The sequence below is a fragment of the Periplaneta americana genome, chromosome 11 (genome assembly GCF_040183065.1).
Source record: "Periplaneta americana isolate PAMFEO1 chromosome 11, P.americana_PAMFEO1_priV1, whole genome shotgun sequence".
In the NCBI taxonomy this organism is placed as follows: Eukaryota; Metazoa; Arthropoda; class Insecta; order Blattodea; family Blattidae; genus Periplaneta; species Periplaneta americana.
This window is the reverse complement of record NC_091127.1, coordinates 80,174,027-80,198,612: the sequence shown is the minus strand read 5'-3', so window position 1 is coordinate 80,198,612 and position 24,586 is coordinate 80,174,027. Positions and strand designations below refer to the sequence as shown.

The 24,586-nt window shown below is 36.6% G+C and overlaps 1 protein-coding gene across 1 annotated transcript in view; it reads right to left on the bottom strand.

Annotated features, from left to right (window-relative positions):
* Positions 1-24,586, bottom strand: part of LOC138709125 (ABC transporter G family member 20-like) — a 299,649-nt gene that overhangs the window by 54,657 nt on the left and 220,406 nt on the right. The window contains exons 3-7 of the mRNA XM_069839662.1: positions 23,761-23,920; positions 18,269-18,423; positions 13,838-13,945; positions 8,885-8,978; positions 8,333-8,482 (exon numbers count right to left, since the gene is read on the bottom strand). Coding sequence (XP_069695763.1) covers positions 8,333-8,482; positions 8,885-8,978; positions 13,838-13,945; positions 18,269-18,423; positions 23,761-23,920 — 667 coding nt within the window. The remainder of the gene's footprint in view (positions 1-8,332; positions 8,483-8,884; positions 8,979-13,837; positions 13,946-18,268; positions 18,424-23,760; positions 23,921-24,586) is intronic.

Genomic DNA, 24,586 nt, shown 5'->3' with positions numbered 1-24,586 from the left:
TAGATGTTCCAGATTCAGAGGAACATACTTCAGATTCTTCAATATTCATTAAATGCGACATGTTATGTGTACTTGTAGATGGTACTAAATGGAGGATGTCTGATGTCAATGTCTCAGTTACATGGTTCCTGCTCTGGTCCATTATTTCTCTTATATCTTCGGACTCATTTTGTTGAGAAAGGCATTTTGATGCTTCAAAATCAGTCTCATTGAATACATCAGGACAGAGTGGAAATATACCAGCTTTCTTAAAACCTTGTGTTATATTATTCGGCGTCACTGCGCTCAGAAATGCGTTCTTCAAAATTGGTGCCAGATCGTAGTCCGTGATTCTCGATCCATGCTGATTTGTCATCCATAAATCTATCCCTTTAGACATGTAGTGTTTGAAGGGACCAAATACTGATATGTCAAGCACCTGGAGTTTGTGCGTAGTGTGTGGTGGGAAGGTGATCATTATTATACCTGACTTCCTTGCAAGTTCTATTGCCTCAATCGACTTATGGCTGGCATGACCATCAAGGATGAGCAAAATTGGATTGTCTTTAGTTGGATGGACACAATTGACCAGATGCTCTATGAACTTGAGAAAGAGACTTGAATCCATCCACCCTGACGGATTGGCATAAGCTACGGTTCCATTCATTGAGCCAGTTAACAATTGTGGGTTCATTCTCACACGAGGATACACTAAAAATGGTGGAATAAATGTACCAAGGGCGCTCACACATGCCAACATTGTTATGTTTCTACCTCTCTCAAGCGAAGTTATCCTTCCCACTTGCTTTCTGCCCCTTTCTGCGATGATCTTTCGAGGTTTCTGTACTGTGGAAATTCCTGTCTCATCACAATTAAAGATCTTGTCAGCACTGAACTTGTGTTCGTCCATCAGTTGCTTGAGAAGATCGAAAAATCTGTTTACCGACTCCTTGGAAATCCCAGTCACCCTTGCCAGACTTGTTGCTTCAGGGCGTCGAATGGATGGATCTCCCTGCCGCTTCATAAATCCATTGCACCAATCTTTGCCAGCCATCCTTCGAGTTTTGTTAAATGGGTGAGAAATCCCATTAATTTCGACAAATTCAAACGCTAACCTTCTGAGATCGGTAACACATAGACCATAAAACAGTTTTTCTAGATGTGTTACATGTAATTTCAATTCTTCTTCCATTTTTGCGTTAAGCACAGGCTTATATCTTCCCTTATTGATGACCTTATAATTAATTCCCCTTTGAATCCTCGAAAGAAGTGTTGTGCGTGGAATTTGGTATTTAAATGCAGCTTGCCGAGTTGATAGCTTTTTATCACGTATCTCTTGCAATGCTTTCTGAACTTCATCTTCGTCCCACCTCCCTTTCTTCGTCTTACGTTTATACACTCGTACCATTTTCACACTGAAACAATGAATTTTATTTTAAGAAATCCTTAAAATTTGTAATTATAATAATAATACCGTTTTATGTCCCCATAAGATCAATATATTATTAGGAGGCCCGAATGATAGTAATTTAGTATCACGTGAATTTGATTTGATTGCAATAATCTACTGGCACGGTGTTTTACCCATTCTTAATATTCTTTCTCTACGTTAGCTATATTTTGATTCTGCGATCTCTTGCGCCGCTACCAGTCGTACCATCGAAGCAAGTAAAGATATTTGTGTGGATCTAATTCAATAATTGTCGTAATGGAAAATTTAACCTAAATTTATAAAGGGGCATGTGAGTCCACCGGATGCACTTGCCCCCACTCGTGGTGGATTCACTTGCCCCAGACAACACAACAGAATAAAAGAACTCCTGTCCGCGAGGCTAGCATTTTGCCGCCTACTCTACGCACATGTGGCTCACATATAGTTTCATGCTTTCGTTCTAATATTCTGAAAAGTGTGCAAAACACCCATACTTCTGCATAAAGGACAAATGAAATATCACTTCTGTTATATCAAAATGACACATAATTAACTTTTACCTGCGAAATCCGTTGTGTGCTGCAGAGCGATGTCTTCACTTGCACACAGGACTACCGTAATAGCCTCGCGCAGGTGCCCCACATATAGTATAAAACCAAATACATGGGGTGGACGCACTTTCCCGCTATGACTCACTTGCCCCTCCCTCCCCTACCTGCATAAGGATATCAGGCACATACCTTGCGAAGTTACGAATAGTAATGAGTATAGGTAATTTTTGTTGTTATTAATATGACTAAACATTTACGCAAATATATGTATAAATAAATCCAACAAAATATATTTTAAAAAGAATATGATATTAGTACGTGCAATGTTCAAACATGAGAGAGGAAACCAAGACATTCCAAACTTCGTCTTATTTCATATGAAAAAAAAAAAAAAAAAACTAATCGCAAGATATGTGCTCAAATCCTTAAGCGGTTTAAAATAGTGTCCTGCGATGTTCGAATATGAGACAACCAAACTTCGTCTTGTTTTATATGAAAAACTAATGGCAAGGTCTATGCTAAAACATGAAGGGAGGACAGCGGATATTTTTATAACAAAGTGAAACAAACACGACAGACCTTCTTCTGCAGAGCGAACATCGACGAACGTCGAACTTCGTCAAACTCGACTAACTTGAATCGAACATAGTGCCTGTAATACTTTCATCATCCGTATAGTCACACAAATATTGTTACCGAGAAACTGTGATTTATTTGAATATTATGTGAAGAATGTAATTATAGCTATTTTCTTTCTGTAATTGGTATAGTAACAACTGTCATGTATTTTATAAACATAATGTGTTGTACCTATATGAACGTATATTTCTGTCGAAGTTTAATTATATTTTTGAAATTAAAATTGCCTATCCTTACAACTAAATAATACTTCACAAGACTTCTTCTAAAATCCTTACTCAGCTAAAAGCATGAAGGATTGGGAGAGGAGTCTAAGAGAGGCCAGCGAACTTCAAGGGCACAGATCATACAAGGCGCAAGACCGAGCGAACTAGACAGACCTACTTCTTCAAAGCAGACTTCGATTCTTGTCACGCTCGACAAACTTGAACCGAACATAGAGCATGAAATGCACGACACTATTAGGCATACTATTATATTCCTACTTCTTGTTATATTAACTTCGAGAAAATTTTACTTTCTCATTGTACGAAGTATAACAGATTGTAATACTGAAAATAGTATAGACCCGTAATGAAACTAGTTTATAATGTTACACTTTAATTGCATGAATCAATGTTTAGTGAAGGAGCGAAGCGAGTTTCCTAATTTTGACGAATGCAATAACTATATAATTTTATAAAAGTGTTTTATACCGTTTTTCTTTGTACACCAGCATTATAAAGCAATTCATAAAGAAATAACATATCCTATTTGTAATGATGGGCGAGGTGGTTCAGACGGTAATGCTTGAGACTCGCATTCGGAAGGTTCGTGTTGAAACCCTGTGGCCGAACAATTTGACTAGGGTTTTTTTCATAGTTTTCCTCAGTCACAAAAGCAAATGCCGAATTAGAAGTTTACGTACCATGATTCATCGCCGCCTTAATCACAAATATCATAAACATTAAAATAAATCTAAATCAGTTACATGAACACAAGCCGTCTAATAACACACGACAATAGAAATTGAAACTGAACAATAGTCAACGTCCTGCTGATAGATCTAAAGATCCTCACACGCGTTATGACCATAAATGTTAAAGCGTGTATAAATGAACGTAACAAAAACATTATGAGTAGTTTGATATGATGGTCTATAAAGATAAGGCTTGCTATGACAGCAGTGATATATTCATCATGATTTATTAAATGTTATTGCACGGTAAATTATTTCATAATATTAATTTTATGGCACAAGTTATGCCGTCATAATAGAAGTCGTGACGTTTTAATTGGCATGGTTATTTTGCGTCACTGATACAATAATGTGGCAAGTGTGAACAATTTTGTCTAACGATAAAGACTGTTTATAATGTGGTGTATAAGAAATTAATTTATAGATTTTTACGAAAACTCGATTGCTACAAGAAAGAAAAACTTCTGGTGTATTGAAATCATGATCGATTCAGAAGGTTTTAAAATTTTTATCATGTTTAAGTCGCAAGATTTTCAATATTTATTGTGCGTAGTAGGCAAAAAATAAATTAACTTTACTTCAGAAATTATATCAGCTGAAAGCCAAAAGACGTTTTCAAAATCGTTATTGATGAGTTTGCTACTATCTTCATGACAAAACACTTTAAATGATCGCGGCAGAACACAATAACTTGAACTTACACTGATAATCGAGAGAGTATGTTAATGTTATACATTTGAGAGTCCAATCTCCTTGTTTTCTAATATATCCGTATAAGCCCTTGCACTATTTTACGGTTCCTCTTCCACATGTTTTTGCCTTTTCCAGTTTTGTTTCTTTGCGAAAGAACTGGCTCTAAAGATAAATATTTTTCTGTTCATTTCTTCTACAGTTTAGGTATCTGCTATGGTCCCAAAAGAGTTCTTACTTGGTTTTTTATATTCCTTATGAGAGATATCCCACATTATGAATATGAATGTAATAATTCCACGAATTATAACATCCTTTTGCTTAGTCACTCCAATCTTAACTAGAAGTACGCATACGTAAGTTATATGTTATTGCTTTCTCAGCGAGAAATATAATTCGCAAGTATTTTTAACATGAAAATAAAATTATTACGTAACTTGAAGTAACAGATTACTGCAATTTCCATGACCTCTTTGGAAACAAAAAAGGTACGTAAAATAACTCGGTCTGGACGTAGGCTTACGAAAATTGTATGAACTATCGATACATAACATGAGGAAGTGTCATGTTCAGAGCACCGTTTATTTTTACTTCGTTCTCAAAAATATTTTATTTAGAATAAGTATTGTATACCTACTGGTATGACGTTATGATAACTAGAAGACGAGATACTTGAAGTCTGTAGTCCCTGTTGAGTAAGGTTCGGACAAAGTAGCTGTATGAGGATAGGCTGTGTAGCTGTACAGGATAGGATCTTGACTTGCTTCAGACTAAGTAAATAATATCCCCTTCCACTAGTTAAAACTCTACAGTACGATTATTTAGTCCTGGCAGTCGCCAATAATGTGCGCCTGGGCCAGGCGAGTCTATTAAGTTAAGCCAAGGGGTGTTCGGGTTAGTCAGTCGCTTGCATTCAGAGCGATCGGATGTCACGCGTGCGGTAGATGGGTGTGATTCCAGTACAGTTAAAGCTGTAGTGCATTTCTTCACTGACCGCTCGCTCTTATCTCTACCCCGGAGCTCTCCCCACTAGTCCTATTACTTCCCCCCTTTCATGTCGTCGACTTGTCGGGACTAAATCGGTCTGTATCTGCTGGGAAGAGCGCTCCTCACCCCCTAGATAAAACATCAGTGAATGGACAGTACAGCGTCACTACTGTCGGCTGTGGGACACGCGACAACGTTAATGTTTGTAAACAAAAAACACGGACCAAAGATGCCTATCCTGATACAGCTACTTTATCCGAACCGTACTGATGAGCAAACATAAGTTCAGGTTTTAGGCGGGGTTGAAAGCATGTCAGCTCTTAGGTATTGTACCATATATCTCTGTGATAAAAGTTAGAGTAAGTCTAAGTATTGGGGAATTTTGTGACTATGCAAGAGGAAGTTACCTACAAGAATGTTGACCTAAATATTGCTGGCCTTCTGTGCTCGAGGTTGCAAGTTCGATCCCGGCCAGGTCGATGACATTTAAGTGTGTTTAAATGCGACAGGCTCATGTCAGTAGATTTACTGGCATGCAAAAGAACTCCTGCGGGATAAAATTCCGGCACACCGGCGACGCTGATATAACCTCTGCAGTTGCGAGCGTCGTTAAATAAATCATAATTTTAATTTAAATAATTTAAATTTAAATTTTATTTCGACGAATTTTACTAAAATAGTATTATTATAATTACTATGTACTATCTATATACAATTGGAAATTATGTAATTTAATTACATCCCATTTCGCATTTTTTCATTGAATTTGTAAATAGCCAAGAGTTTGAAATGTTGGAGTTGGAATTAAAATATGTAAACAGGAATGGAAGTGAAATAACCCTGAAACTTTGCAGAGCGAATTGTTCATATTGAGTCTAAAAAAATTATAATACCATATCGGTGGGAAGTTTATATTTTTCGAAATAAATTTTTTTTTTTTCTAAAAATTTGACGTCGTCGTTTTGGATAATTACTACGCATAGGATCTTGATTTCTCTCAATACCAATAGAGAATATAATAAAGAATACATGTATTTCTTTATTGTAGCGTATTTCGATAGAATGGACGGTTTTCGTGTAAATTAAAGAAGTATTGCAAATTTGTTTCCTAACAAAACTAGACGTAGCAATCCTCATCACCTGTTCTCGCTCGATATGAGTGGTAGTCAAGGTCGTCTTGTTCCAGTGTCGTTATACACGTGCATGCAGAAAGATTTCCGGCAGGATATTAAGTATTGTAGATGGTAAATTCAGTGATTTTGAAAGTGTTAGTTGAAAATAGCAATCATACGTGTCGAAATATTGTAAATAGTAAAGTAATTTTTTTGTAAAAATGCCAATTAAGATATTGTAAATAGTAAAGTCAGTGTTTGTGAAAGTGCTAGTTAAAATAGTGCTCATTGTAAAGTTGGTGTTCATAGAAGTGCTAGTTAAAATTATTAAGTTTTCGTGGAGTATTCAAATCAATTTGAATAAAGTTTCCATATCGAATACGATGTCTCCGATCCCTATTTTCATGCAATTTTCAATACGTATTGAAATCGATCTGAATACGGAAGCTAAAGTTTCGAAAGTAGTTATGTTATCGACATATTAGCACAGTCTACTATATATAGTCACGAAGCTTGAGTTTTGAGGGTGCTAGAAACAATCGACTGTGACGGTACTATTTTGCATTGCCTGTAATGAGGCGATATTAGCGATCCTAGTGGTGAGCAACTATCTAATGTTTGGATATTTACTACGTATTGAGCTTCGCGACTGTATATACTAGACTGTGATGTTAGCATGTTGGTCACTCTGTAGGTCTTAGCTGTAAACATTGTTGAGTTTTCTTAATAAGGAGTATAAAAACTTAATATTCTGGCTGTTAATGAAGAATGGTAATAATGGCTTTCAGGAGAATCCAAAATATGTGTTACAACACGCCTTTTGAACATTCGTAATTGTAAAACAGCTGACACATCAAACAAATGACGATCGATTACGCGCTTAGCGTATTGAGATCGTTTTGAATACGATACGCATTTTCATGCAAATTTGAATACGATCCAGTCGATGCGATCCCACTTGACACTCTGTTCGTTTTGAATCCCCGTTTTAATGGAATTTTCAATACGGTAATAATAGCGATCTGCCAGTTGGTCCGTGACACAGGCAGCTTAATTCCAACATTTCGTAATCGGTGTCTATGTCTATAACGACTGACGAAATTGTTGACAGGGAAGAGGAGATTTTAAATTTAGTCTAGAAAAACCCGGGCCGAAGCAGTCGCTTGATTTTGCAATACGTAGCCTTTTGTTTATATCTCACTTTGGATGAGTTCAATGCCTCCGTGCGGAATATTGGGCATTGCGATGTTGCCAGCGTGCTTAAACTTTCGATTCAATTATTTAATTAACCATACACTTAAGCTAAAAATTATAATAGATTTTTTGTTTATTTTCGTGTAATCTATCCCTCTTTACAATGTGCAGGGTTATATCGCTTCCACCCTGTGTGTGTGTATATATATATATATATATATATATATATATATATATATATATATATATATATATATATATATACACAAACATTAATTTTCTAAAAGGTTCATAGGCCTGTATTTTAATATTATTTTCTTCCTTGCTCATCTTACTAGTATATATTTTATATTCCTTTCCTTCTTTTCATTAAAAAAATATGTCAACTTTTATTAGATAGTACAGACCTATTATTTAGTCCTGACAGCTCGACGACGCGAAAGAGGGGACGTAATAGGAGTAGTGGGGAGAGCTCCGGAGTAGTGATAAGGGCGAGCGGTCAGTAAAGGAATGCAGTACAGCTCAACTGTACTAGAAACACACAAGTCTACCTCACGCATATAATCCGATCGCTCTGAATGCAAGTGACTGACTAACCCAAACACCCCTTGGCGTAACTAAATGGATTCGCCTGACCCAGGCGCACATTGTTGCGACTTTCAGGACTAAATCGTACTGTAGGTATCTTTTAGGGTAAATTATTAGTTGAATCGTCCGAATCTTTTATACATTTCATTTCATCTATACGACCAAAGAAAAAGGATTTGTTTCTGGTTGATATGTTGCTTACATGTGTGGGAATTGATCCAGCCCGGTTTTCAGCGTCTTGCCTCTGACTTAATATGAGGAACACATCCTCCAGATTCGGTGTGTTGAATGCCGTCATGAGTTGTATCGGCGACTTCTCAGCTAATAACTTTCCTTGCCTCAATAGTCCAATCTGTAAACATTTCAAAGCAAAATACTTAAACACTTGTTTAGTTCGACTAAAAACGTTACCATACAGTAGGTCTGGAAATTAAAGACTACAGAACTACAAAAATTATGTTAAGTAAATTTCTTTGAGCCAGAGCATAATTAAAATTGTACTTTTTACGCATATTAGTATAAGAAAGGAGTAATGAAATAATCGAAAGTTTTTCATAGTTCTAGCGGTATTTTACGTATGACTAACATTTGGAATTCTTTTAATATAACATAAGATTGATACACGGTGAAAGTCCAGTAATGCGAGATCAGCATGGTACCAGAATTATACCTACGAAAACACAGGTTATAATCTTGACAATAGAGTTTACCTGCTGCGCAAACTACGAAGTAAAAGTTATGTCGTCATACTCACTATGTTTGCTTGTTTGGCCTCTTCGATGTAATGTGTAGTAATTATGACAGTCACTTCTTTATCAGCGGTTAATTCCACCAGATAGTCCCATATACTGCAACATTTAACATCATGGTTAACTGTTTCATAATTTTCTACGTATTAATTGAAAAACAATTACAGAGTTGGTCAAATAATTAGACTAAAGAAATTACACGTGTAAAAAAAGCTGTATTTATCGGCAGAAATAATGAACAAAAATGTATTTTACACGAAAATAATGAAGAGAAAATTGAGTCTGGAGGCTACTAATATTTTGTGAACATTCTTTTGTTGTTCATTAACATGTTGATTTTGTCAGGGATGCTGTAAACCAAAGTTTGACACTTTCTTTGAATATCAGCATCATTCAGCCAGATATCAGACAGTGCCGCAGTGAGTCCAGGTTCTGTTGTAAGCTTATTTTTGTTCAGTTTTTATTCAGGATACACCACACATTTTCAATTGGGTTCATATCCGGCCTTTTTCATCGGAGAACAGTGTGTTTAATATCATATGCAGTATATAATTAACAAACAGCCAGACAAAATATATTCAAGCGTGGGAAAAATAGTCTATACCACAAGATGTAAACAATCATATTCACAACAATAGACTAAAGATTCTGTGAATGATACTGATAGTTGATACATACATACATACATACATACATACATACATACATACATACATACATACATACATACATGTATTGCCCAAGGGCAGGTCTTTCACTGCAACCCAACATTCTCCAATCTTTCCTGTTTTCTGTCTTCCTCTTAGTCTCTGCATATGATCCACATATCTTAATGTCTTCTATCATCTGATATCGTCTTCTGCCCCGAACTCTTCTCCCGTTCACCATTCCTTCCAGTGCGTCCTTAAGTAGGCAGTTTCTTCTCAGCCAGTGATCCAACCAATTCCTTTTTCTCTTTCTGATCAGTTTCAGTATCATTCTTTCTTCATCCACTCTTTTCAACACAACTTCATTTGTTATTCTGTCTGTTCATTTCACACGTTTCATTCTTCTCCATTTTCACATTTCAAATGCTTCTATTCGTTTCTCTATTTGATGAATTATGTTATGTTTCAGAGAAAAACGTTTGAGGCTAATAATTTGGCCACTTCTGTATTATAGACCAATATAATTAGCCTATAGGTAAATATTAATGTTTATTTTCAATGAATGTAAATTTTCTCAGGTTGCTTAATTTTGCCTGTAATTAAAATGTTATCGTGTATAACATCAGTTATTAATTCATATTTCATTTGTATAGTGTGTTACACTATCAAAATAGCCTCGGCTTTGGTAACTCATTTTCTTATGGGAGCAGACATTTCCTAGCCGGAAAATATCTTACCTATATCTCATCATAGTAGGGCCAGTTGTCTACAGATTTTGGCTTTGGCTGACTTATTCAAGGCCCGAGCCCAGGACTGATCCATCCACTTAGGCTCACATTGGTCCATTGTGTGCCTTATATAGAGTGTTACAAAAACATTGTAAATACCGTCGTGGAGTGGTAGGTAGAATATTTAGAGCCTCTTGAGATAGGGAATGCATGTCCCCTGAAGCCTTCTTTCAGAGCTACGTCATTGTAAAAGTTCTAACCCCTGCAAGTAAGCAAATTGCTTGAAATTAAAGGCCCTTTTGGTGCTTGGAAACAACAAGCAAGAAATATGTGGGAGAGGAAAAGATAAATTTGGGTTGTTGTAGTAGGCAATAGGGCTTCCCGTGCGTCAACAAAACGTTTGATATAATATGACCGCGGCGTCTCTCGATTGATTGATTTCACGAGAGCTGGATCTGGGATAAATCCTTACTCTTAGGGCGTTTAGGTCCATTGTATGCTTTGTATGCGGCGACTGCCGAAGTCCGACGGACGATCAGGGTAGCATTCGTGAATCCGAGGTTGACAGGTGAACTATCCTACCAATATCTTGTAGGTAAGGTCCAATCATCTACTGGGACCCAGAGCCCGGAGCCCCAAGTTCTTAGAACCTAGGTCAGCAGCGGAAACAAGTAATATTTCAGACCACCCCAGTTTATTTCTAGTGGAGAAAGAGGGAAATGGGAATACACCGAGAAAAACTCCATGCAACATACATTTTGTCCAGCACAAATTCCACCCAGACTTAACCGGGGATTAAACCCAGGCCACCTGGATGGAAGACCAGCGTGCCAGTACTATAGGCACAGACGGGGCGCGTCTCTTGTTCTGTGTTGTAGTCTGCGTTGACAGTGCACATTGAACACATCATCATTGGTCATACCTCTTACTGACCAATAAGTAGTGGAGATGCAATAGGAGAGCACAACACGGTGAGTTGTTTACATTTCATTTGTTATTACTCGACCGAGGCGAGTGGAACCGCGAGCGTAATGTGAACTGTCGCGATGCGGTATTACGAACGCAGGAGCAGTAGCGCCAAGGGTCCGGACTGCAGGACTCCACTGGCCTTGGTCGAGTAATACGAATTGAAACACTTTAAATGTGTTTTAAGTTGATTTTACAACACAAAACAAGCAATGATGATGATGATGATGATGATGATGATTTCAATGTGCACTGTCAACAAAGACTACAGCTTAGGCTAAATTTGATGAACAATGTAATGAATGGTGACAAGAGAGGAGAATGGGATGGCCGTAATAGGCTATGTGGGCTTCAGAACAAACGTAATTGCTGTAAACTTTATTTTGCTGTCCATATAATAGTGCACAGTGATTGTCTTGTGTTATACAACCGACATTTCCAACCTTAACCACATTTAAAATGTCTCAGTTCGTAATAAATGAAATATAAATTATTCATCAAGCAGCTTGACTATCTGTAGGGGTTAACAGTTTTACAGTGACGTAACTCTGAAAGGAGGCTTCAGCGGATGAATTTCTTATCTTAAAATACTCCAAATATCTTACTCTACAATCCCACGAACTTTTTACAGTCTTTTTGAAACACACTGTATGCGTTGATTGTTCCAGTGCGGCAGTAGTCTGTGTTCGTATGTCTGTGTTCGTGTGAATTCGTGAATCCATTACTAACAGACGAGTTATCTTTCCTCAGCCCTGACAGAGCCAGATCCCTTCTCTAGACGAATACCCTGTAAACCCAGGGCCGATAGCACCAAGCCCTTAAATCATATCCAAGCGTACATATTCAAGGCTCCACTAAAGGTTATTTTTTAACTACCTATATAGACAGTAGGTAAAATGATGTGAAATGAAAGAGAGGATAGGGAGTACCCCGAGAAAATTTCCTGCAACGTCTACTTTGTCTATCACAATTTCCACCACAACGAAGCCGGTGATCGAACCCGGCCCGCTTGGATGGAGATCAACGCGGTATCACTGAGCTATAGACGTGACTTTTTAATTTCACATACAGGGTGTTAAAAGTATCAAATAAGTATCAAATATTTTAGGAGGTGATAGTATGCGTCAAAACAAGAAAAAAATGCCTAATAAACATGGGTCCTACAACACATACTTTCTGAAATCTGAACACTTGTTCATAGGAGGTGCTCAATATGACGTCCATTTATGGCAATGTATTTTTCTGCCCTACAATACAGCAGACTGCCAGATAATCATACCGTAGTTGATACCCCTGGCATGGAATAATGATACGTCGCAAGGAATGCTGAAAAGAAAAGTTTGGTTGCGGTTATGAGCGGAGTTCAGCAGAGATATTGTTGTGAATTTTCGTAATCAGCATGTGTGGGCTGGTGAAAATCCCCATGAGTTGAAGAAATAAAGCATCAGCACCGATTCTTAATCAACGTATCAGCAGACGTTCTTGGCGATAGATTAAGAGCCATACGTGCTGCCACAGAGATTAACTGGGGCTCGTTAACAGCACTTATTTGTTAACATATTGCCTACCTTGCTGGAGTATGTGCCATGTCAGCAAAGACAACAGATGTGGTTCATGCATGATGGATGACACACCAGCACATTTTTCCGCAATGAGCGTGAACACCTGACGTTGACATTTCATGACCGCTGAATTGATTGGGGAGGCCCCACACCTTGACCTACTCATTCCTCAAATTTAAATCCCCTAGACTTTTGGTTATCAAGAACAACCAGGTCAATTTCAAAGAGTGCGTGATTCCTGACGCCGAAGGGCAGAGAAATGCCTTGTCATGAATGGACGTCACATTGAGCATCTTCTATGAACAAGTGTTCAGATCTCAGAAAGTATGTATTGTAGGACCCATGTTTATTAGAAATTTTTCTTGATTTGATGCATACTAGCATCTTCTAAAATATTGGATACTTTTTTTTAACACTCTGTATTTATTAACTTATATTTTCATTTAATGCACTCATTCCAAAGTATTAGTTATGTCTCTTTTGAGTTTAGCATTTTTCGTTAAATTTGATTATTAGATTGTTATATTTCTCGGTGCATTTATAGTACGTTATTTAACGACGCTGTTTCGACTGTTAGGTTATTTAGCGTTGATGGATTTGGTGAAAGCGAGATGGTATTTGGCGAGATGAGGCCAAGAGTTCGCCATGGGATTTCGTGAGATTCGCATACGATCGGAGAAAACTCTGCAAAAAGTCCAACGTGATAATCAGCCAAAGCTGGATGCGAACTTACGCCCGACTGCGGCTTCGGGAAAATCTGAGCTAAGTCGGTGACTTTCTTGGTGACAACTTAAGAATTTGAGATGTGGGAATTAATTACACTTAAATATAATTTTCTTTGAAATATATTTCACTATAAATGTTTGTATCTTATATTTTGAGAACTGTTGTGTGTACTTGTAACATTAAGTGTTCGTCTGATGCGTATTAAATTGAATTATATGTTAGAAAATTAATTTACATACGTACATAGTTTGAGCTTGTAGTTTGGAATAACCAAAATTGTTTAACTCAAATTACTAGTACCTTAAAAATATTGTCAATAATTTATTTACCCAGATCGTAAAACAGGATCCAGTCCAACGGTGGGTTCATCCAGGATTAGTAATTCCGGACTATGAACTAGGGCTGCAGCAAATGAAACTCGTCTTTGTTGACCTCCACTGGAAGCAGTTAAGTAATACAAATTACATCAAGAAATATGATATGAAGAAAGGATACTCAGCTAAAAGAAAGAAGTTCTCCATTGGATACCGTGGAGAAAAAGGAAACGAGTAAAGTCCTGTCTTACTTGGGAGGATGGAATAAGGAACACCATGTATAAAACAAACAAGGAAGATGAATAGTTTATGAATCTTGACTTTTGGAGGAAGAAGAATGTATGTTTTGATTGAGGGAACCTGTGAAGAACACTGAAATATTTCTATGGAATGGAAAAATGAATTTTTTTCTTTTTAATAAAATACCAAAGAGGCGCTTCGATTCAATATATCGTCGCTTAAGAACCAATACCGCGTAACTGACATTTTCGGTCAAAACTGTTTTTTTGCATAGATGGTACCTCCACTGTCATCTGCATGCATTGACAAGCGCGGGAATTTGATTGCATGAATGGCCTTCGTGCGAAGGAGGGGGTACAATACCGCGTATCTGAAGTCACGAGAAGTCTGTAGGAAATACCGCGTATCTGACAACAGATAGACTGTTATGTCTACTCCCTGCGCGTCGTCAGTACGGAAGCTGGTTCTCGTTACTGCCTTGTAAAATTGTATCATCAGTGTGTGATATTCTGAGAAGATTAAAGAAGTGTTCAGTTTCAAATATTTAAAAGGTAAATATAATAGAATTATTTCGCTAATGTCAATTGAATGTTAGTTTAGATGAATTCCCGCAGAATCTTACTGCAAGTTCATTCACTGAAATATAGTACATTTAATATTTTATTATTATATAGGCCTACAGATACAAGAAAAGAAATGGACAATGAATCAGACGACGGTCAGTTTAGCGAGAACGAAATCCTATCTGTGCTATGTTCTGCATTCAAGACGGGAGAAACGTCTTTGAACATTAACAAAGGTATGGCATAAGAAGTATCACAGTTATTAAATATTTATTTTTCTTCAGTTACGGAATCATAACAGCAAACTTAATTTAAGTAGCCTAATATAAATAATCATGAATGGGCCGCTAAAATAATTTGCGCTACATTCAGTGGCCCTAAGCTTGGTCCCTTCCACTTCCTCCAGTAGGAGGAAGATCTAAATTGATGATAATATTTACTACACATGTTTTTTAATCAATTTATATCACATTTATAAACACTAGTAATCTCATCTTATTCGTAGGTGTACTGCCTGATAATTCAAATGCAAAAGAAAACCGTCCTTCTGAAAATGGGTTGCTGCAGATCAGGCATTGTCCGTCCAGTGTTACCGGTAAGGTTATGATCACATTATGCAGTCTGGTATGATTTAAAGCAACACTATTAAAATAATACCGCTAGAAATAGGATAGGACAGAAACTGAAGACAATACCTCGTCAATGAAGATCTACACTAAATTTCGGAAACGTCTTCAGATGTAGACGACCCCGAAGAATTTGTGAGTGCTACTTATTCTACATTTTTACATTCGTCAGAAAAAGGTAAAGAGAAGAATCTTCAAGCGTTTCATGGAAATTTGACAGAAAAGAGAAAAATAAGTTCAAAGCCACACAAGGTTAAGTGGAAGAAAATGAAAAATAGAAAACTTGGAATGGAAGAGGAAGCTTATCTTAGCTACAAGTGGTCGAAAGATGGCAAAGTGACACATGATACGGAAAGAGATGCAAGGAATTTGGGGCCAGAGTGTAGTTATAAAATGTGCCAAAATTCGAAAGTAAGAGGCTGTAATTTAATTTCTAATGAGAAAAGACACATCTTTCAGGCATTCTGGAAAACTATGACTTGGGGACAGAGGGCCGTTCACGTATCAAATCTTGTGAATTTCACTCCTACTAAAAGACCTGGCAGTACAAATTCTGAATCTAGAAGAAAGAGAACATTTGTCTACAATCTAAAAGTTGATGAGAAAAAAATTCAGGTTTGCAAAATGATGTTTCTGTGTACATTGGGAATTAAAGAATGAACTGTGCGATATTGGTTAGCTAATAGTACTGATGGCGTCCCTTCAGTGAAAAGAAGTCATGTTCTCGTGCAAAAGCACAGAAAAAAAACATCAGTAGCCTGTCTAAATTACCTTCACATTACTGTATGTAGAACCGATTATGCCATAGTTTTTATGATAGTATTCCACACTAGGGTTACCCAAGGATTACTTTTTGTGATTTCAGCATAGCCCTATAATTATTTATTGTGTTCAACGAATATTGTGTCTGAAAAGTTATCATCATTATATTTTTATATCTTTTCATTATTCGCAAGTCAGTCAAGTCCATTGTCAATAATAATAATAATAATAATAATAATAATAATAATAATAATAATAATAATAATAATAATAATAATAATAATATTATTATTATTATTATTATTAATTATTGTATTACAAAATTATACTTGTGAGCAACGTTTTAGTAACAATTCTACTTATCTATTGAAATACGTAGTGTGAAAATAAAGTACCTAGTAACAGATTATTATTATTATTATTATTATTATTATTATTATTATTATTATTATTATTATTATTATTATTATTATTATTATTATAACAATAAACATTGAACTGTGTCTTCGTTTTTCCTTTCCCATAGTTTCAACATTTGATTGACTAAGAATGCAGCAATCATTGTCTGGAACGTAATCTAGTGCTGATTCAAGCTACAGCCTACCGACCTTGACCTCAAGTCAGACGGTAGAACAACAATTCAGATAACATATTGACATATACAAGAGCACGAATAATATTTCCAGAAGGCAGTTTTCACGCAAAGAAAACGCTTGTCAACATGTATCTTGAAGCTGCTAAAGTTGTCTCACAATACCGCGTAACTAACAAAATGTAGTCAACGGCAGAGTTCCAATACCGCGTAAGTGACATGGCCAAATGTCTACAGCCATGATCATCCATTTTCACTTAGTTATAAATTAGTTAAGCTATTTCATAGCCATACACCACTTTTCAAGACTATTCCGTTATTTTTATGGTTTTTATTCAGTTTTTTCCTTCTCCTGTAAAATTTACATTTTGTCAATTACGCGGTATTGGTTCTTAAGCGACGATATGCAATATACAGAATGATACAAAAGGTCGTTTGCAACGTTTGAGGGATGGTAGGAGAAGTCAAGAGGAACAACTTTTTATGTACGAAAATTCATGTACATCGACCGTTTTGCCGCTAGGGGCACTGATAAGGTGGAGCGGTTAGGGGTCTAGGAGCGCGAATATAAATTTCAGTACAGATTTTCAGTTAATATGTGGACTGGCATTGTAGGCGATCATCTGGTTGGGCCTTATATTTTACCCAACCGACTACATTTATTACTTAGAGGCTGTTCCACTGGCACTCGGACAACAGCTATGGTTTCAGCAAGACGGTACTCCTGCACATTATGCCATCGCTGTCAGGGATTGCATTAATGTAAGGTTCCCGAATCGTTGAATTGGAAGGAGTTGGCCTGTACAGTGACCACCTCGATCTCCCGATCTGACACCGATAGATTTATTTCTGTGGGTGGGGGGAGATGAAACGTCTCGTTTACTCGACTTCTGTAGATACTGAAGAAGAATTGGTTGCCCGTGTTGCTGCAGCTGCAATGGTCATCGCGGAAACTCCTGGTACTTTGAACGTACCCGACAAGCAATGGTACGCAGCTGCCACCTCTGTGTTGAAGTCAGTGACGAGCTATTTGAACAACGTCTGTAAGTTAAACGTGTGAACTCTCCTTTCGTGGAAATGGTATTTAGTACGTAGATCTGTGAACCACCCTACCTGGAAATCGGTCGATGTAACATGAATTTTGGTACCTACATTAAAAAGTTGTTCATCTTGACCTCGTCTATCATACTTTAAACGTTGTAAACGATGACGGAGAATGCACGCTCCTAGATCCTTAACCGCTCCACCTTATCAGTGCTCCTAGCGGCAAAACGGTCGATATACATGAATTTTCGTACATAAAAAAGTTGTCCCTCTTAACCTCCATACCATCCCTCAAACGTTGTAAACGACCGTTCGTATCACCCTATATTTTGTGTTTTTCTACTGTCTTACGTGTTGGTATTAGGCAACATCAACTACATGACCAGAGAGTCAGCAATTTGCGTGTCTAGTTGTGTTATTAACATCAGCAGTGAAATGGAAAAAGATAAAGATGACGACGACGAAGATGATGATGATGATGATGATGATAACGGTCATAAAGACAATTCTGCAGCAATACTTCTTTCCTTCATTGGAGTTAATCTACTCTCTGTGTGTTGTCACATTCTTCATCTTATACACAGTAGAAGAAAAATTAGTTGTAGAATAATAGAATTACCTGAGATTCTTTACGTAACGATCATTTGGAGGCAATTCCAGCAAGTCATTCAAGAATTCGAATCTCTCTTCGATCTCCGTGTCTTTCATTCCACATATCCAACCGAAATATTTCAGAGCCCCCTTCACTGTGAATTCTCCAACAAGGGCCACGTCCTGCAAAACGAAAATACAATGCAGTTTTATTATTACAGTAAGAAACTGATCAGGAAGAGAGAAATAAATTGGCTGGTCATTGAATAAGAAAAAAATGCCTGCTGAAGGATTCCCTGGGAGGAATGGTGAACGGAAGAAATGCTCGGGACATAAGAAGATATGAGATGATAGACAACGTTAACCTACAGGGATCAAATGCAGAGACTAAGGGAAGGCGGACAAAAGGAAAAATTGGAGAATGCTGGTTTGCAATGGAAGACCTTCCGTTGGGCAGAACACGATGGATGGTTGGATGGATGGATGGATGGATGGATGGATGACACAAAAATACGGGTCTGAAGGTCACGCATAGTCAGTGCGATGTTCCCCAGTTAAGCTGATGCTTTGCTCCCTATCTGTTTCCATTACTGTTATAAGTCGCGCAAGGAACGATTACCGAAAAGCAGCCGTGGCGTTACTGTTTGTTTTGACGTGTGTATGTAGGCGCCCCGAGGGAGCGAGAAATACGAGCCGATGAAAGTACTGTCTCATCCAAGAAGATGAACAGATCGGAACATCGCTTGTGGAAACGAAGAGCGTAGCAAGAGAACAATCCGAAGCAAATTAAATGCGCAACATAAGTTTACGAATAAAATATGATACTCTGCGAGAGGAACGATCCATCATTACATAGGCCTATAATGAAATAAACGCACTTGGAACAAGGCATGTATTCACATGCAGTGGAACTGAAATTAAAACAGTACAGTAACTATCACAACGCAAGACTGGTTCTATCGATGTAGTTTCTCTTCCGACTGTACTCTTGAATATCATTCAAGCTATCTCGTGACCTTTTCTATTGCCCGTTCTTCCTTATCGCATTGTTTTGTTCGTATTCCTGCCGTCGGTATTCCCTGCTTGCGAGACCTATAATAGGTACATCTTAAAAGCAAACCAATGCTTAAGAGGAAATGATTAACGTGCACTTTGTTCTTTAAAAGTTTGTAATTCTTGTTGTTTCTGTTATGAAGATTACGTAAGTAAATAGCCTAGTTTTAAGAATTAAAACACTATAAAATATATTTAAATACATAACATTTGAAAATATATTTTTTTTGTTATTTTATTGTACAGATATACATTTAGTCTGAATATTAATATTTTGTAAATATTGTAAACAACTAAAATCAATAAGCACAACACACTGTCACTATCGTGCTACCAAAAAGACGTGCGTTATATGACAGTAATAGTAATTTATAATATAAGAGAGTAAAATCTGTTTACTCTAGTGTATTATACAATATTTTATCTATTACTGATATTTCAATTTCATTACTGGTATCTAAATTTAATTTTAAATTATAGCCTACGTCTTTTCTTTGTAATGTGTTGTTTGTGAAGAAGTTATAAGTGAATGAAAGTGTGGATTTTATGGTTGCTAATGTATTGGTTGACATAGAAAATATTTTTAATTCACAGCAGTGAATCAAACACTTTTAATTCAGTGCTGTGAATAAGGACACTGTTTAAGTTTCTAAGGAGGATGAAATAAAGACCAGTTTAGATACCAGTCATGGATAAACATTTCTAATAGCCCCCACCATGGATTTAAAAAATCAAACTCAAAACATAAGATTATTTAGGATCAAATTAGAGAAGTAGGCTACCTAATTTTTCACGCCTTCTATTCTGTTGATGAATTTGACATTCAACAACACTGCATGAATACGAATCGTATTTCTATCTTGTATTAAATATCAATACTAACCCCTTGTATTGTACTAGTATATTGCACTACCGTTCGGTATATTGTAAAACCCTTCTATGAATTAAGACTTTGGAGTACTACTATTAAGATTTTCTTTGACATGTTCCATATTCTAGCTGTGAATACTATGGAATGGAAATGAACATTGTTGCCAACTCAGTTTTTAAAAACCCGCTATGAAACAATGCAGAAACCGCTAAATTGCTATATTGTCTATATATAATGATATTATTGCGATGTACGAAAGTACATATGATATTTCCGTGCAGGAATTCTGCGTTATCTTATGATGAACGATCGAATCCCGGTGCCGGAGAGAATTTTTCTCCTCTCCACCGATCCTTCATCATATGATAACGCAGAATTCCTGCACGGAAATATATGTACTTCGGTACATCGCAATAATATGATATACGTATATAATCACTTAGTGATTTAAGACGGCGCTCATTCTGTCAGATCCAGGCCAGTTAGTCACTCGTAATGAGTGCACCTCTGCACATTAGTATGTTGGACATTGTGCCACTGTCACACATCTGTGACACAGTGCATGAGGGTTGGCCACTAAAGGGAAACTAAGAGGGTGGAGCTTAAACTGAGAGGATTCAATCCGGCATCAGAATTGAAATCCGGTGTGGCTTAGTGGATAGAGCGTCAGCACGTAGAGCTGAACACCCACGTTGGAATCCCGGTGCCGGAGAGAATTTTTCTCCGTTCCACTGATCCTTCAACATATGTACCATAATGAGGTCATTTTCCCGCTGTAAGTGCTAAAAATACCCGTTAAATCCCTTTATCAGCAATACAAATTTCATGCATTTTCCCCGCTAAACTAACAGTGAAAAACGCCATATCTAGCGGGAAAACCGCTAAACTGGCAACACTGTAAATTAATACAATACAATACCCGTCACAGGAGTTTGTTATGAAGGTTATTTAAATAGCCTAGCTTTAACAATTTGAAAACATTGCTCTTAAATTGACCTTCCATAAATATGATGAAGAAAAGTAAAATATTTTAAATTACATCATATTTGAACATTTATTCTCTATTATTTTTATTATATACATATTAAATAATCTGATTATCAATATTTTGTAATTCTAGCAATAAAAAAAAACAATAAGCACAAAACACAGAATGAGTATTTTACTCGTCACAGGAGTCAGATGCATAATCGGAAGAACTATCTTCTATCACTCACAGTAATGGACCTAGGTTACAACTTAACAAAGTCACTGATTACAAAGAATAGCACCTTCCCGTTTCGAGATGAAACAGGCAAATAAAGACACAACGCATAATGTGACAACACGGCGGGCGAGGGATGTAGAGCGAAACTTCAGAACCGAATTCTTGTATCCCGTGCTATAGTTCGAGTTTATTGCTAGTAAAAGAACTTGTACTATAATATTATAAACAGAAATCTTTCCTGAAGGAGTAAAAACTCGTTTTCCGGGAGCTTTACTATGTGTCTCCAAGAGATAATGTTATGCTAACATAAATAATGCGATATAATCTAGTAATACTTTAAAATATATAATATATAAATCTATTTTGCGTCACTGTATGATAACGATTATGTCTATGATGGAGTATGAAAAAGGAAATGGATAGTATGAACCATCTCTGTGGATATTATTTATTCATTTATTGAAACTACACCACCAACAGAAGCAAGCTTTCAATTATAGGTGGCTTACATTGATACATATACAAAATACATAATAAGAAAAAACTAAACAAACAACGTAAACGAAAGAGATAGATATATAATAGACGCTAGAATATAATATTGTAGTTAATATAGTGCCAAATGTCAATATAATAATGCAAAATTATTTCAGAACTAGAGTAAAAAACATTATAAACACTTATTCATAATTTAAATATCTAAGAAAATACAACTCTTTTTAATATTGTATGAAATTTTTTAACTGTTAAACTGAAATCTAATTGAGAATCACAGTTTAAAGACAGAGAGTTGTATTACACATAACAAACAATGGAGAGTTCTTGAAGAAAACAGTTCTAGGAACTGGAATATCAAAAGGTTGCCTATGACGTAATTCTGCTCTTTGTACATTGAACTGAAAGAATTTCAGAAAATCACAATTATTCAATATACCGTTAACAGTCTTACAGAGTAAAATTTGGCTATTTTTTAATCGTCTAGACTTTAAAGTTTTATAATTAAATTAAAAAAGTAACTGATTATATGAAATTTGCTTTTCATAAGACGATATGTGATGTTTTTAAAAATATAAATAACGGAAAAATCCTTTCTGTATCCTTTCTATTTGCATCTGGTGAGACTGGAACTGAGGTGACCATATTATAGACGCATACTCTAGCTCCTAGCTTACTCCTGACTAGAGTTTTATATAGAGTATCAATAAAAAAGGAGATACAGTAGTATTAGTATAGTATTTATATTTTTTAATTATTTTGTATTTTTGATTATAAATCCTAATTTTCTATATGCATCAATTACCATGTGATTTAAGTGCATTTTAAAACATAATATACCGAAGAACGTCTGTCCTTTCCAGTATTAGGTTTTACATATTGTAAGAAAACTAGCTATGCCAACAAAATACTTTGTATATTTGGTTACATTAACGTGACAAAATTATTCGGATTTACGCTTGGAATTCTTTTTAATCTTGAAAGGCAGGTACCGGTACTATTATCGGATGAAGTTGGCGGATTCAAATTCGACTGAGGGTGATTTTAAAAGGCGATAAAATTCTTAGTATGATTTCCTATTGGAGAAAATTAAAGCTCTGAAAGTTTTTAATTGGTTATTTTACGACGCTTTATCAACTGCTATGGTTATCTAGCGTATGAGTGAGATTAAAGCCTTGGTTTATCATGATAGTGAGTGGTTTCTATAAATGCGAGGCGCACAGACCTCGCATCTCGCAGTTACAGAAACCACTCACTATCTCTTCTGTAGTCCGGATTTGTGCCAGGCGGGCCTCGCACTTCGCATCTCGCATGCGTCGATTCATAGAAACCAAAGCTTAAGGTGATAGTGCCAGCGAAATGAATCCAGGGTCCAGCGCTGAAAGTTACCCAGCATTTGCTCTTAATGAGTTGATGCAAACGCTGGAAAAACCTCAACCAGCTAACTGGTCTCAACCGGGATTTGAGCCCGGGTCCGATCGCTTGATTGTCAAGCATGCTAACCGTTATTCCACAGTAATGCACTTTGTAAATGTTGTGTCGAGATTAATGGTATAAGAAAGAACCCTTTGTTTGATAGAGAGCTCGAGGAAAAATTTGTCATTTATGTTGACTACAAGATAGATTAATATAAGAAGGTGTGATGAAAATGAGAATAATAATTTTTGTGTTAGTGTGGGATGGTATTTTTACGTCTCGCTTGGAACTCTTCAGTTTAATATGCTTATTCTGTAATCACTGCATTTTAATATAATTTTCTTTCTAACTTCATTAGAATTTCCTGAACGTCAGCAGCGATTCAAAAACTCGTAGGGCGAGATTTCGGGTAGTTGAACATATTTTCAAGAACGTTCGAAACGCTCCGCAACTAGAAAATATACACAGATATACAAACCTGTGGCATGTACCCTACTCTGGGCCCAGGTACTCCACTGCCTTTAGCTCCGGGTTTCCCTCCGAGAACTCGTATGACACCGGAGTTCAAATGTTGGCGCCCAACAACGCAACTCAGAAGTGTGGTTTTCCCGCATCCACTTGCTCCCAGCAGACCATAGCTGTGGAGAAAGATCGTATTTCAAAGTTAAACTTGAAACTTTAAATGTCTTCCAATCTGTTCCACGTGAATATTAGAGCAATTTTCAAAATGAGGACTTGAAGTAAATAAGTAAAATCTATGTGCCATTTTCATACTTTCAAGAAAATTGAGTCGTAATATACCTGCATTCAAACTATTGGTGCACACACGTTCCGTCATCTATGCGTGCCTAATAAAACAATAAATGAACGAGTCTGGACATTGATTCGCCTTAATCGTATAGCGCTAGTTACATAAATTTCTATTCTATGAAAACACAAATTTCAAGAAAATGACACTTAGACCCTTATTAACTTCAAGTCTTCATTTATAAAATATGTTATGATAAAGATTTGGAGTTTTGAAATTTTGTTTAAAAATACAATTTCTTCGATCTTTCATCATAGGCCTACTCAGACCTGCAGAACTGCAGCTCCTCAGAGCGACTGTCTTACTACCCCTTCTTACCCCACCCACCTTTTCTATCAGTGCGGTCATGGCGTTCTAGTTACGCTCAGCTGCATCAACATTCATTCTCGCGGCGGCAGGTATACAATACGTTATCAAGAATTACAAATGAACAGATAATAAGATCCTTAGGAACATACAATACGCTATCAAGAATTACAAATGAACAGATAATAAG